This window comes from Oncorhynchus clarkii, chromosome 25 (assembly GCF_045791955.1).
Source record: "Oncorhynchus clarkii lewisi isolate Uvic-CL-2024 chromosome 25, UVic_Ocla_1.0, whole genome shotgun sequence".
Lineage (NCBI taxonomy): Eukaryota > Metazoa > Chordata > Actinopteri > Salmoniformes > Salmonidae > Oncorhynchus > Oncorhynchus clarkii.
This window is the reverse complement of record NC_092171.1, coordinates 13,397,482-13,412,959: the sequence shown is the minus strand read 5'-3', so window position 1 is coordinate 13,412,959 and position 15,478 is coordinate 13,397,482. Positions and strand designations below refer to the sequence as shown.

The 15,478-nt window shown below is 43.5% G+C and overlaps 1 protein-coding gene across 1 annotated transcript; it reads right to left on the bottom strand.

The window, feature by feature from the left end:
- Positions 1-232: 232 nt before the first annotated feature.
- On the bottom strand, positions 233-13,578 carry LOC139383989 (filamin-A-interacting protein 1-like). Its single transcript, XM_071128619.1, has 5 exons — positions 13,291-13,578; positions 12,728-12,898; positions 12,296-12,474; positions 894-3,753; positions 233-430 (listed from the first exon to the last, which is right to left on the bottom strand). Exons 1-5 carry the CDS (start codon positions 13,576-13,578, stop codon positions 233-235), a joined length of 3,696 nt encoding a protein of 1,231 aa, XP_070984720.1.
- Between the last annotated feature and the right edge of the window lie 1,900 nt (positions 13,579-15,478).

The window sequence follows — 15,478 nt, the reverse complement described above, 5'->3', positions numbered from 1 at the left end:
AATGTTTAGATATGTATATTGTTTCAGTTGGACGAAAACACAATGGTCAACTCAGCCTCCTGCTCAATAGAGAGGAGCCAAATGACTTTCTCTTGTCTGAATATACCCCCTCTCTCTGTCCGCCTCAGGGTACTTAATTTGAACTTTTACACTGAGCACCTCTGACCCATAGAACACTACCATGGTTGGCAGCTTGTTTGATTAATGTTCCCTGTTAGTGTCTCTGTCTCTATCAACTTTTCCCTCCATTTTGAAAGGCTGTTGTGCTGCTGATTGAGGATTTCTTAAGCTCTATCCTCATGGACTGGCTCTCTGCTCTCATTCCTCCAAACATCCCCAGAACTCCCAGCATGGTTTTGCCCGTCTTCAGGCTCTTGGAAATGGGGATACGGGTGAGCCCTGCCCGGGATGGTTGGGCATCATGCCCAGGCTGGGATATACGGGGATAGGATAGAGAGAGGATAGAAAGTGGCAAGGATCAGAGAAGAGGAGGCCACAACAGAGAAAAGGGTAGAAGAAAATTATCAATTACTAAGGGGGAAAATATATGACAACATTTCTCTTCAAGAACATTTACTATATGACCTGTAAATATTTAGTCCTTCTTTCAAGACCAAGTGAAGGAGTACTGTTTCTGTCAGACTATCCCATCCGCCCAACAAAGACGGGACTGCTCAGTGAGACGCCACTGTGTCGCCCATCAATATGCTACGTAACAGAAAGGAAAGTACATGTCCACAATCTTCCAAAATTATTATAAACATAATAATTTCATACATTTCCTTTAATTGGGGGTGAAGAGGGTTAATACAACATCAAAATGTATAAGCTTGAATAAGTGAGTTACAGGTTAACATAACACCCAGGGGAATTTGTGTTCTGAGGACACTCACCACAGCTTGTGTTGGTCTGGCAGGGGTGGACGTGACTGGAGTGATAGTGATGCTGCTCATCACTTTACTGGGTGTGGTTTTGAGGGCTGTAGTGCTGTGGCGAGGGGAGCGCAACACTGTGCCCGTGGATAACGTCATTTCTCTGTTACACTCCGTTGCCACGCCGACAGGCCTAACCACCACCTTGGGGCCTGTGTTGTCGTTGTTGTTGTGGCCCTCAGAGGGGCTCTTATGGAACTGGGAGCCATGCAGGTGGATGTGGATCTTATTGTCCTCTGTGGTGGTGATGATACTGGTGTTGGAGTTGTACTTCCTGATCTGCGTGGGGACCATCTGTTTCTCAGGGGTGACCTTGAACATTGCCCGGGCCATTGTCATCTCATGGAGCTCTGGGGAGGCGGACATGTTGGACAGCATGGATGTGCTGACCGTCATGATGGATATAGGTGACATGGGCCTGCCTGAGGAGGAAGAGGAGGAGGAAGATGAGGAGGCCCTGCTGCACTCTGGTGACTTGGCCCTGGAGATGGTGGTGATGCTGACTGGGGACTTGGCCATCTCTGGTCCCCCTGGCCTGGCGCTGGCTCTGCCCCTTGAAGAGGTGGTGGTGTGGGTGGGAATGATGGTAATCCGAGACTTCTGGTGGACCTGTAGGGTGGAGCTGGAGTAAAGGTCCTCAGCAGTGGGACTGCTGATCTCCAGGGTAGCCATGCTGTTCTGGTGGTCTGGGGTCACTCTGATGCGTAAAGGCTGCCCTTCCTTTTGGGACATGGTTAGCTCAGAATGCATGGATTCACTGTCGATACCCACAGACCTGTCCACATTACCACCCTGAGGAATATTTTCCCTCTTCCGCATCGAGGGAATCCAAGACTTCTTCATGCTGAGGTCAGTTGCAGCAGACAGTGAGAAGTGTTCTTGACCACCAGCTTTCTCTGTGGGTTTCTTGAGGCACTTCTGTCGAAGGTTACTCATGATGTGATTATCTTCCTGGACAGACTTCCTGATGAACACAGCTGGGGTGTCCTCTTCTGCCATCTCAGTGACCAGTGCATCAGTCTGCACTCCAGTGGACGCCACTGCGATGTCCACCATCCTCCTCCCATTCAGGCTGGGTCGTAGAGTGCGGCTGTGGCGCTTGGTCACCTCCAGCTCTTTGGTGAGGTGGAGGACCTCAATGCTCATCTTGTTCTTCTTCTCCTTTTCCTCTAGGAACCTCTGCTGGAGGAAGGAGTAGTTCATTTCGAGCTGAGAGAGCTGGTCTTTTTTGATCATCAGCTCATGGATCTTCTCCTTGAGGGCTACTATGTCATTCTGCAAGTCTCTGGTTTTGGCCTCTTCTGTCTTGTAGCGCTGTCGTAGGTCTACTTCTTGGCTCTCTACCTCTCCTTTCTCTATGCCTTTATTCAGGGAAATCTGACTCTTCATCTCCTCCACCTGCTGGGAGAGAATGTGGGCCTTGTTTTGTTCTGTCAGGAACTTTTTCTCCAGCAGGTCGTACTGATCCTCTGTCTTTATCAAATCTCCCTCCACAACCTCCAGCTGCTTGAGGCGGTTTTTTAATTGCTCTATTTCAAATGTTAGCTCCTTCACCCTGTTGTACTCTTTCAAACCCCCATCTGACAATCTTCCCAGTTCCCTCTTTGCTATGTTATGTTTGCCTATATTTCCTTCCTCCTCCAATCCATCCAACCTCTTGTTCATTTGGCTGACTTTGTAGCTAAGATCCTTGCTCTTTTCCATTTCACAAGCAAGCCTAGTCCTAAGCTCTCCTTTCTCTCTGGTGAGGGTCCCTACCTTGGCTTCCATCTCTGATTTCAACTTCAGGAGCTTTTTACTCTCCTCTATTAATCTCTCAGTCACTTCCATAACCTTGCCCTGCTCAGCCTTGAACATCTTACTCAAATCACAATTATTGTCCTCTAACTTCATTCTCTCCATCAAATTGTTCCTCTCATCAACCATTACCACAGTGAATGACTTCATCTTCGCCAGGTCATCTTTATTAAAGCTCTGCTCAGTCTTTTCCAGTCTCAGCTCAGAAGATTCCATCTCTTTCATGCGTATCTTAACTGCTACCAGTTCATCGGTGAGCTCCTTCGACATGCCCTTCCCTCTCTCCAGAGTGGAGTGTAACTGGGAGCACTCTGCCTTGCTGGCGTCGAACTCCCCCTCTAGTCTCTCCAGCTTCACCATCCTTCTCTGGAGCTTCTCCACCTGCAGTTTGAGTTCTTTCCTTTGGTTCTCCTCTTCCTGCAGCCTCTTCCTCATCTCTCTGTACTGGACCTCTGTCTTGGTGATTTCCTCGTCTTGCCCTTTCATCTCAAATACCTGTTTGCGGAAGTTCTCCAGTTCTGTCATTAGGTTAGAGTTCCCACACTCCCCTTTGCTGGTCTTATCCCTCAGCTCGTGCAGCTCCTTTTCTGACCTCCTCAGTGCTATGTTGCTCTCCTCCAGCTCCTCCAGTTTGTGGGTGAGTCCAGACAGCTTGGCATCCAGCTGGCGGTTCTGGAACTCCTGGCTGACCATCTTGGCTGTCATCTCCTCTTGCTCCTGGATGAACTTGGCCTGGTGTTCCTTCAGCTTGCCCTCCAAGCTCAGGGCCCTCTGGCAGTCCTCCTGTGCTCGGCAGCTGGTGTCGTTCAGGGTCTGCTCCCTCTCCTGCAGCTGCTGGTTCAGCTCCTGGACCCTCTGGCTCTGCTGGTCCATCTGCTCCAGGTGGAGTTGCCGCTCATCCACCAGCATCAGGGCAAAGGACTTCAGTTTGACCAGCTCCTCTCTTACTTTCTCCAGACGCTTGGCGTGCTCCTTCTCTTTACGCACCTGGCAGGCTTTCTCATCCTCCAGCAACCTCTTCAATCTGTGAAGAGAGAACAAAACAATAGATGAAGGATAAGTAAGGATGTGTGTAATGTTTTGCTGCACTGTACATCCTGGAAGTAGCAGTGTTTCATATGGTGTATCATACTGTATCACAAAGAAAAATATAATTTCAAAATGTTTCACTTTAGCCAAGCTTGATACTTTGTATTACCTGCATGTTTTAAATTTCTACAGAAATGTCAAACCATAGAACATTTGATTCACATGACAGAAGTGATTGAACTCATCATACAGTAAGCTGCCACGAAAGGTACAGTGTTTAAGATACAATTTATTTGCAATATATAACTACTGGTATTCACTGCTGCAACATACTCTTTGTGATGAATGCATGCATACATCAATCGAAAGATATACATTATTTTCTCATGCTCCCAATTAATGAACCTGGTAGATGTTAAATGAACACAGAGGAAATCAAGCTCTATTACTGTATAATGGATGGTCAGGATAACGTCTCTGATCTGTTCAGTCTCTGATCTGATCCATCATTGTGGTTCGCTGTGATTTTTTTTTTTTTTTATCTTGCTTTATCCTGATTCTCTTTGGTTCAGCTCACCATGCCTCTCACACTTCATTTGGCAAATAACTGCAGCACACTGAAAGAGGTAGTACACTAGGAAAAATTGCCAAAAACTCCCTCACTGTTTTCCATCCTTGCTTCTGGAATTAAGACTGAGAACTGAGATTTTGACTAAAACGCCAGTGAGCAATCTTTTTTTCTCTCTGCTTCTTTTTCTGCTGTGCATGTCCATATGAGGAATCTCAGCAGACAGAGAAAGCCAGTAACAAGTTACATACAAAATACACTGAATGCATAGTTGTCTTGGGAACATTCCATCTTTTGCCTGAAGTGCACACTTTATATAAAAATACAGTACATCTCACACTGAGCTGCAATATCAAGCGAGAAACACGATCCGATGACAGTAAATATCATGTCAGCAGAAACAGCTGAACTCTAAACAACTTAGACACCATTCAAAACGTACCCACTATTCTTGATGCATTACAGGAGAGTCCATGTCTAACATGTTTGCCATAGTAGATGATCCACTCCAAGTTCAGAGTTGGCATAGACCCCCTTTTACACTGGAACTCTACCATCACATTCCAAGCCTGTCATCAGGACACAATGAAAGGTGAATAAAAATGGTGTGTAGCACCGGACCTTCAGCTAGTCACCTCGCTTATATTCGGCAGGCAGAGCTCTGTGGGGCTCTGGTTTGGACTGTGAGAGGGTGGGAGGGACCCTGGCCAGAGGGTAGGAGGGACCCTGGCGTTCTTTACACTCCTCCTCAATTTGTTTCCCCCTTTTTTGTGTTCACTTACAGGCATTGCGGGGCTTGTTTCAAGGGAAAGGGCTCCTTCACACAGGCTGTCACAATAGCCTATTTACACAAGTAATTCAGACACACAGTACATCTTACTCAGTCATGTCTCCATTATTGAAGTTACTTCTTATATTAGTTAAGGTGGTTTCTATAGAGACAGCGCTGTTTTGGCTAAGCCAAATTATGTTCATGGAAAGCAATGCAAAGTACCCACATGAAAAAATACTATGGTATACTATGGTCAAAATACTGTAGTATTACTATATTTATACACTATAGTACATTGTTTCTGCAGACTTTACTGTGGTATTCACTGTTGTCTTCTTGCGGACATGACTGTAGAATACTATAGTATTCACTATAGTGTTTTTACAGACTTGACTGTACTATAGTATTCAATATTTTTGCATACATGACTGTAGTATACTATAGTATTCACTGACGTGTTTTTGCAGACATGACTGCAATATACTTTAGTATTTACTGTAGTGTTTTTGCACACTTTACTGTAGTATTCAATGTCATTTTTTTGCGGACATTGTTGTAGTATATTGTCAGGGCCGGCTTTAGTCTTTTGGTGGCCCTAAGCGAGATTTGGTTGACGGCGGAGAGAAAAATGCACATTTTAAAGTTAATTTCCTGCAATTCTACCAGAGAAAGTTTTAAGCAGGTTTTTTTTCCGGTTCTACACATTTTACCATGACTTATGTGTAACGGATGTGAAACGGCTAGCTTAGTTAGCGGTGCGCGCTAAATGTTCTTTGTCCATAGCTTATGCCTGCCCATACTGTATCCCCACCGCCACCATGGGGCACTCTGTTCAAAACGTTGATATCAGCAAACCGCTTGCACACACAACGCCGTACACGTGGTCTGCGGTTGTGAGGCCGGTTGGACGTACTCCGGTTGGAGGCGGCTTAGAGAAATGATCATTAAATTATCTGGCAACAGCTCTGGTGGACATTCCTGCAGTCAGCATGCCAATTGTACGCTCCCTCAACTTGAGACGTGTGGCATTATTGTATGACAAGACTGCACATTTAAGAGTGGTCTTTTATTGTCCCCAGCACAAGGTAAACCTGTGTAATGATCATGTTTTTTTTATCAGCTTCTTGATATGTCACACCTGTCACACCACACCAAAGGAGAAATGCTCACTAACAAGGATCTCACAATTTGTGAAATAATCTTTTTGTGCATATGGAATATTTCTGGGATCTTTTATTTCAGCTCATGAAATAGGACCAACACTTTACATGCTGTGTTTATATTTTTGTTCAGTGTATTTCCATTGTGGTCCTGTTTCAAACATAGCTGCGTTTACACAGACAACCCAATTCTCTAGTATAGTATTCTACACAGTACACTACAACATTTTAATGTAAGCACTACATGGTCAAGGATACTAGTGTATAGTATTCTACAGCACAAAATATTTTAGTAAGTATTACAAGATCTAGGAATATTACAGTGTCTAGTATCAAATTATCCAGTATACTTCAACATTCTATAGTAAGCACTACACGATCGAGGGATATTACAGTGTCTAGTATAGAATTCTCCAGTATACTACAACATTCTATAGTAATCACTACACGATCGAGGGATATTACAGTGTCTAGTATAGAATTCTCCAGTATACTACAACATTCTATAGTAAGCACTACACAATCGAGGGATATTACAGTGTCTAGTATAGAATTCTCCAGTATACTACAACATTCTATAGTAAGCACTACACGATCGAGGGATATTACAGTGTCTAGTATAGAATTCTCCAGTGTTATTATTATAATAAAACTGGAGTGACACCTCAAGCACTGCAATGTAGTGCCTTAGACTGCTGTGCCACTCGGGAGGCCCCAGTATACTCCAGTATTTCCACAAAATTCTTTAGTAAGCTCTAATCAATCGAGGGATACTACAGTGTATAGTATAGAATTCTACAGTATACTACAAAAGTCTATAGTAAGCACTAAACGATCAAAGGACACTACAGTGTGGAATACAGGATTCTACAGTATATTACAGTTTACTACAGAATTTTATAGAAATCTAGAGTAAGTACTCTAGTATTTAATATTTTATGTGGGTAGCCTGTGGTCAATCTCCTAATACCCCTCCCTATAGACAGGAAATGATCTGGTCAGACGGGAAGCTATAAACTCAGTGGTATAGGAGAGAGGACGGTGAGTCTGTCTGCTGTAGTGTCACCTTGGGAGAAGTGGATCAGTGGTCTGCTCGGTGTAAACTGACGTATAATGGGGAAAACAGATAGGGATGAGCCAGTTCCGCTCCCTGGAGGAGACTCTGTAACGAGTCAGATGTACAGACAGACAGGAACCCTGAAAATGCTTTTCTGAGGTGCTGAACGATATGGTGACCAAGTGGATCAGTACAGAGCATGGTTCCCCAACTGAATTTGGCACACGGGCGGTTTTATTCCAGACGCCAAATTTTCTGAGCAATTGTATTTATTTTGGGGATTTTTTGGGGGGTGCACATAAAAGACACCATAAAAAACACCAGGAAATCAGGCCCAAGTGATCTTAATTTTCTAAATCTGTTGCCAAATATTCCCACGCATAATAAAGAGACACGTGATCGTATACAAATTGTATGCAAATGTAGCCAGGTTGGAAATGATTGTTTTAGTCAAATATTATATCTGTTTGGGCTTCTTGCGGTCAATTTGCAGGCTACAAATGATTTGTAATTATATTCTGGCCCCCGATCATCTGCTCAAGAAAAAAACATGGCTGCATCTAGCTGATGATCCCTGGGATATAGACAGTAGGCCTAGTACTCTAAACCTTACAGACAAACAAACGTCTATCTTCACCACAACAAACACAATTAAGGGCAATGTAATTCACTATCCCTTAAACAGCGGATCATAGTTGACCTCAATACAGAGGATGCGTTGAATTCAAGATTACAGTAGTGAAGATCCTTAGTTTATGCTGTGAGTTTATGAGCATCTGTTCCCCTCAAAACCCGCTGCAAAGTCAGATTACCACCATGGCTGGCTACTGTACAGAGGATCACCCAGCCTCCACTTGATCTTCATACATACTGTATTTACACGTTCATAAATTATTCACACCTAAGCAATCAGCACTCTAAAATTACCCTCAAGCAAAGGTCACAGACATGATGTCACTGTCAATGGGGCCTACAGCAGCGAGGTCACATGGGAGAGAAGTCACACCTGACCTTCAGGTGTAAAATAGTGCTCCTATCTCCCTGGAGACCCAGTCAGTCAAGAGGGAGTAACTGTGGTAAAAAAGGCTACTAGAGACACTGACAGACCAATCAGAGGTGTAACAATGTCCTCAGGAGCCCCTTTATATGAGCTAAGGCCAAGTTAGACTCCAACAAGGATCAGCATTGACCTTTTAACAACCAGACTATACTTTAATGAAGTTAGTTCACCAGCATGATGAGTTATGTACCACACAGCCTGCTAGTGTGTAAGGAAACATGGGTAGAATGGTATCAGCTCTGTTTGGTCATAGATTCAGGATGGTAGGTGTCCAGTTACTTTCCAAGTGATTGTAACTTTAATAATGACTTGGTCTATATGTAATTGAAGAGTTTCTTTCCAAAAAGCTATATATCCATTTTCAGAAAAGTTGGTCAATTAGATAGATTGTTTTTTAAAGAAATTATGAAAGAGATTGGTGTGTTTTTTCAAATATGTAATCAGGGCATGTTCAATGACAGACATTTGATTTTGTTATTTGTTTAAAATCTATCACTTGATGGTTTAATTTCAGAGAGACAAATAATCATGTTTTTTTTCTTCTTAAAATGCTATATATCCGCCTCGCTCTCAGATAAATAAGTAGTACTGCTAGGTTTTACATTCAAATGTAACAAATAACTAAATGTTTAATAAATACCTGTACAAATGATAGATTTGTGACCTCAATATTTAAACCATGTTTAAAAAGAATTAGATCTGTATTTAACACATTTACATTGGACATTTGAGTCATTTAGCAGATGCTCTTATCCAGAGTGACTTACAGTAAGTGCATTCATCTAAAGATAGCTACAGTAGGAGAGACAACCACATAACACAGTTAAATAAACATGATACGAACATTCAATTCCAGCTAAACAATGGATATAAAGCCTCGGACAAAAAAATATACATTTTCCCATACATCTAACTTCTATTAATAAGAAATCTGAGAACAGTCATATTTTACACACACATGAAGGTACCCATAAGCCATCATTTCTGATGAAAAACACAAATGTGAAAAATTGGTGGATATACTATAGCATTTGTCCTCACAACCTAAACAGGACAAACTCCTGAACTCGCTTGACCACTTCTTCAGGAGCAATCAACAGTGGGTCCCTAAGAAAACACATTTTCACAGTGGAACAACATTTCAATCATCCTGTGTTTCCCTGAGGAATGTAGTTGGAGGCGCAACAGCCTGTATGTGTCAGGGGCCTGTGGATTGAAGCTGACGCTGCCTGTCAAAACAAAGCCTTCGACTGTAATCCCTGCTCTTGAGGGGGAAAAGCATTACAGTAAGTGCTCAGCAGGATCTATACAGTATGGCCCAATCCCAAATCAACCCCTAGACCCTAGGCCCTATGCACTTGTGGATATCGGAGAGGACTTGATGGGTCTTCTATAAGTAAATTGCTTATACCTATCAAATCCTCTCAGATATCCACAGGTGAATATGCCGTATGGTCTAGGGATTGATTTGGGATTGGGCACACTTCTCATTGGCATTGTGTTAACAGAAGGGCACTAGAAGCGAGGCTAAGTAAGGTTGAGCTACTTTAATTTTAGAGCACCCAATGTGTGGAACACAAGGCGGTGTCGTTTTGATCACAATGGCGGCTAGTGGTATTAAATGCCTATCTTATGAATACTTGTGTCAACCACAGCAACTGGCTTCTATTTCTTCATTCACAACATACTATATGTGTAATAGAGTGAGTGTAAATATAGTGCACTGTATCACTGAAAATCTGTGGTTTTATAAAAAGATAACACTCGAGAATCTGAGATATTTCTTCCTTTAATCATGCACATACTTTTCTATGCCAAATAAAGTGAGTGATTAGGGCTGTTGGCTATAAGTTGTGAGTATAGTTCGTAACCCCTTCTCTCCAAATTCCTTCAGTAGTCTGGTGTATGACCCGATAGGTGTTTTCGTTTTTCTCCTTTCACACTCACACAATTTAGTGAGATATCTGAATGAACAGGTGTGAGATGGATGGACATTCCTCCCACCTCGCACTGACAGACAGAAACATCAAAACAGTGATGACCCTCTACCTGGCATGGGAGTGTGTGTGACTCAAGGCCAGGGGAATGTGGGCTCAGCCAGTGCTGATAGGAGAGTTAAAACACACAGCTGTTGGCTCTAAGAGGAGGTTGTGGAGAGCAGGCTGAACACTGGCCAACCAGGACAGCGAAACAACCTGGCAGAGGAGGTCACCGCTAACACCTACTGTAAGATAAACTGGAGGTACAGTAGACCTACCTAGTGAAACATGTAAACCTCATATACGCCTTCCATGCTTTTAGAATGAAAGTCTCTGTTCACTCATACTGTGCAAATTGTACATACCGTAGCTAGTACCCGATGAAGCCTCCCCGCTGACTTTATCTGCTTCCCTAAGGGTGGTTAATGTGTAAGGGCCTTACAGTAAGGCTTTCATCAGACCGTCTGAAGGTTCATTATAGGGAGATCCTGGGGTTGTTATCTCTCTCCAACTGAGAATGGAACCTGTTGTCTGGGGTTATGCATGCTTAGGGTCAACCTCAGTCAGGTGTCAATCAAACACAACATGGGCAAATGTCAGGTTCAAGTCCGTTGTAATGAACACAATCAATGTACAGTACTTCATCACCATCTCCTTTTCTCCTCTTTATCCCTCCTTCTCTGGGGCTTCTTCCACTGTCTGATGGCGGCTCTTCTGACAGTGATGTAGCCTTCACGGTATGTCTCCTGAGTTGTCCAATAGAAGCGAAGGAGAAAGGGCTGTGAAAGGGGCTGTGGAGCAGTGAGAGTACAGTGGTCTGGGAGATGCTGTTTGATGTTTTATAGCTTATGAAACGCAGCTGGGGCTCCACTCTGGCCTGTGGCCTGCAGATGACTTGGTGTGGGGAACATATACGCACACTGGTGCACGCACACTCACGCACACAGGTTGACTGTATACAGTGCACACTTGCACACACACACGTGCACGCACACAGGTTGACTGTATACAGTGCACACTTGCACACACACACACACTCACGCAAAAACACAGCTTAGTTCTAGCACATAATTTATAAACCTGAGTAAATGGTCCGTGTCCAGAGGCGGCTGGTACTGCACAGTAACCCTTAGCACAAGAGAACAGTTAACACTGTGCAAGGGCCCTTTATACTGCTGCTGGAGCCAAAGGAACTGCGTGGATTTATGGGCATACAGGTTTTCCATGCGTCCATTGAGCAAGTCGCTGCACTGGGAAGCAACAAGTCTGCTAAAGTGAGCTGGCCCTCTGTCTTTACAGGTCCTGACCATATGATAGGTGTCATACAGTATAGACGATGATGATCAGTGTCAATGGGAGTCACAGAGTTGGGTCATGGTGAGGTACTGCCTAGCTCACACTGGTCAGATGAACTCACTCATCCCTCTGTGTGAGTAGTTTAATCAGCTAGCAGGTCTCACAGGGATGGGGCCTCTCTCTCTCTCTCATGCATGTTTGATCCCTTGGTGATGGGCAATGTTGCCTCATCACTAACTCTGTTTTTTTACCTTTATTTAACAAGGCAAGACAGATAAGAATAAATTCTTATTTTCAATGACAGCCTAGGATCAGCGGGCTAACTGCCTTTTTCAGAGGCAGAACGACAGATTTTTACCTTGTCAGCTCAGGGATTCGATCTTGCAACCTTTCAGTTACTAGGCCAACCCTCTAACCACTAGGCTACCTGCTGCCCCTTATGCCTAAAACCTTTTCTTACTTCCATTCTTTCAGTTTTGGGTCCCCCCAAAAATGTACTTATATATAATAATATAGGCCATTTGGCTGACGCTTTTATCCAAAGCGAATTACAATCATGCGTGCATACATTTGACTTACGGGTGGTGCGGGAATTGAAGCCAATATCCTGTCTACAGAGCCCATCCCCTTTTCTCATCCTCTCACCTCTCTCTCTCCTGCTCCAGTAGGTTAGTGAAGTCGTCACTCTTGCTCATGTAGTCAGTGTGTTTGCGTTTCTCATTGTCCAGCTCGTGCACGGTGCGCTGGTGACACTTCTCAACCAATAGAAGCTGTTCCAGCATGCGCCGGTACGTGTCCTTGTGTTTCTCCTGTAGATGATCCAGCTGAGACACACACACAACACAGAATCTTATGAGACTGTTACTCTGAGAGTCAGCCACTGCACTTAAGTCTTGCTGACCTATGCATCCTAACTTTAAAACTAAGAAATTGTTAGAATAATGCAAAAAAATATGAAATAAATAATAATCTTCAACCAGATTTGTCTGTTTGAAGAAAGAAAAAAACAATACTACAGTCAATAAATGTTATAAGCACTTCCTAAGGTTAATAAGTATCTGTCAGTAGGTGACTAACTTCAGCCATTGGCCTCGGGTAGACATTGTCATTGTGTGTCCGGATGGTGGTGAGAAGGCTGTCTCTCTGTAAGGCCTGGAGGGCCGTGGTAGGAACTGCAGAACCATAGTGGGACTCCAGAGTCTTCCGTGTCTTCTCAGTCTTCAGCACATAGATAACATCCTCCATCGCCTGGGGGTTGCACCAATAAAAAACAAACAATGTTAGTACTCTGGGAAAAACGTGCAATTGTTTATTAGGATCTCCTTTAGCCCACCAAAGGACAACTCTTCCAAGTCCTTAATTGCATGTTATAAAACAGCATTTAGACAGGTTTTCTCTGTGTTAGTACCAACATCAGCCACTAGAGAGAGCTGTAATGTAGAGAAATTGTAAATAAATTGTAATTTTGGACTATAGTATTGTGAGGGTTTACAATAAAATCATGGCAATACGTTCCACCTAGTGGATAATACAAGTAAACAACATCCCAGCTGACAAGATTTGTGGTCCAACCCACAGTTAGCTATAAATCTATGTACAATATGAGCGTATGGTAGTTTATCAACATGAGTGAGACTCACCTGAACCTCACATTCCATGACACCTAGCAGCCTCAGAAGGTCCTCTTTAGTAAAGTTGATGATTCCCAGTCTTTGGTCACTAGTCCCTGAGCTGTCCTCAGTTGACTTCTCTATGTCAGAGACCACCAACCCCTCCACTTCCTCATTGTTTGGTTGAACTTTGACCTTTAGGCTCTTTATAGGTGCATGCAGATTTACTTCCTCTTCTTGGTTTATGTCATGCATTGCCTGGGGAACCCTCAGTACTCCATTGGCTCGGCTTTCCACCCCACTGCTCTTGGATCTCATCCTCTACCCGTGCAGAGAAAAATAACAGAGGAAATCATATTTTAATCCTGTGCTTTGCTCTCTCTACCTGTGCAGCAATGAATACAAAGGAAGGAACATGTCAACTAAATAATCAATGAACTTAATGTCAACAGAATCAGTGCAAACTTAGAGAGAGAGAGAGAGAGAGAGAGAGAGAGAGAGAGAGAGAGAGAGAGAGAGAGAGAGATCCTGGACTACATTCTACTCCGATTGCAGACACATCACTTTAGTTTAAGGGCCTTGGCCTTGAAAACTCATCTTCATACCCCCCCTCCCCTTCCTCTACCTTTCTCACCCACTTCTATTCAATGACAGGAGGCACACAGGCTGAATTAGAGCTACATGAGGGAGTGTACAGTATTATCAGGTGTAATATCTTGGTTAACCCAGAGCTAAAGTCTCATGTAATTGGTCAGCTGCTCTATGAAGTTCTGCGCCCATACATGTTAAGAGAAGAGATGAAGAGATGCTGCAACCAGGAGCGGAACCGGAACGAGGCACTCCACCCTCACTCTTTACAAGTTACGGGTAAAGTCTATAGGCCGAAGGCCCTCTCCCCTTCCGTAATTCTTCAGAATCTATACACCTGCGAAATCGGGATTTATTCATATAACCAGTGACGAAAAACCCAAGCGCTGGAACTATTGCTGCTCTTCAGCTATCAGTGCAGATAGTATAAAGACAGATCTATGGTATAATTTATGTTTATGTAGTCTGTACATGAGATTATCAGGTGTAAAGTCAACCAAAACAATACTCCAAGGCAGCATGTCCTTCATCTGTCATTTCTCTAATCTATACGAGCTCAGCCAAATATTCAACATGCAAAATCACTCAACAGGGTGTGTGTGTTTCTGACATGCCCTGTTCTTTCACAGAGGCCGTATCTCATGCTGGGTGGTGACACTTTGGATGGGAGGACACTGGAAAATATGCAACACCCCTGGGTGTTTGGCCTGTTTTGTCATGCAAATCAGAACAACATCTGGGATCCAACTCAAAAAGAAATACAGGCCTATAAACTATGTTGGCATATGCATCATATTATGCAGTAAGACCAGTAGGGTCATCTTTAGAGTCACATTGCATTCATGTTCTGTTGAGTCATCTCTGTGTCCATTGGGGTCAAGTGCACTGCACACAATATAGGTAATCAGTGCATGTGTCTGTATGCGTGTGCGTTAAAACTTGTGTGTGTTAAAACTCTTTAAAACTTCATAGAGCTTCTCTCCTCGCCCCTGAAGGAGTTGTGATTAATGGAACAACTACAAGCCCCTGATATTGAGAGAGTGTTCTTTCTGTAATCAAGTTCTGGTACAGTATGACATCAGTACTTGTAATTATTCACAGATAAGGAACAAATCCCCTGTACCTCCCAGGTGATGTCATACGACCCCTGACCCATGACTCATGCTCTGAGCCGTCCTGAGCTGAGTGAGATCACAGAACTGACACTCATTCTCTCAACCGCTCCACTGCTGTCTCTGCTCTGAGATCAGTTAGAGGTTCAATTAGATGTGCGACCCGCTTCCGTCTGCAGACTGCAGATCTTAACCACCTCCCTGGGACCTTTGAAACAACGCAACCCGGCACCAGAACAGCACTACAGTGGGACTGTGAACATCAAGAAAGAACAGTCTAACTCGTTGTAACCTTGATGAAAACAAGATGTTCAATAGGAAAGTTACGAGACTGGGAGCAAACCAGGCCTGCACCAATGACTGTATGTACAGTACCAGTCAAAAGTTTGGACACACCTACTCATTCAAGGGTTTTTCTTTATTTTTACTATTTTCTACATTGTAGAAGAATAGTGAAGACATCAAAACTATGAAATAACACGTATGGAATCAAGTAGACACCAAAAATGTCACGTCTG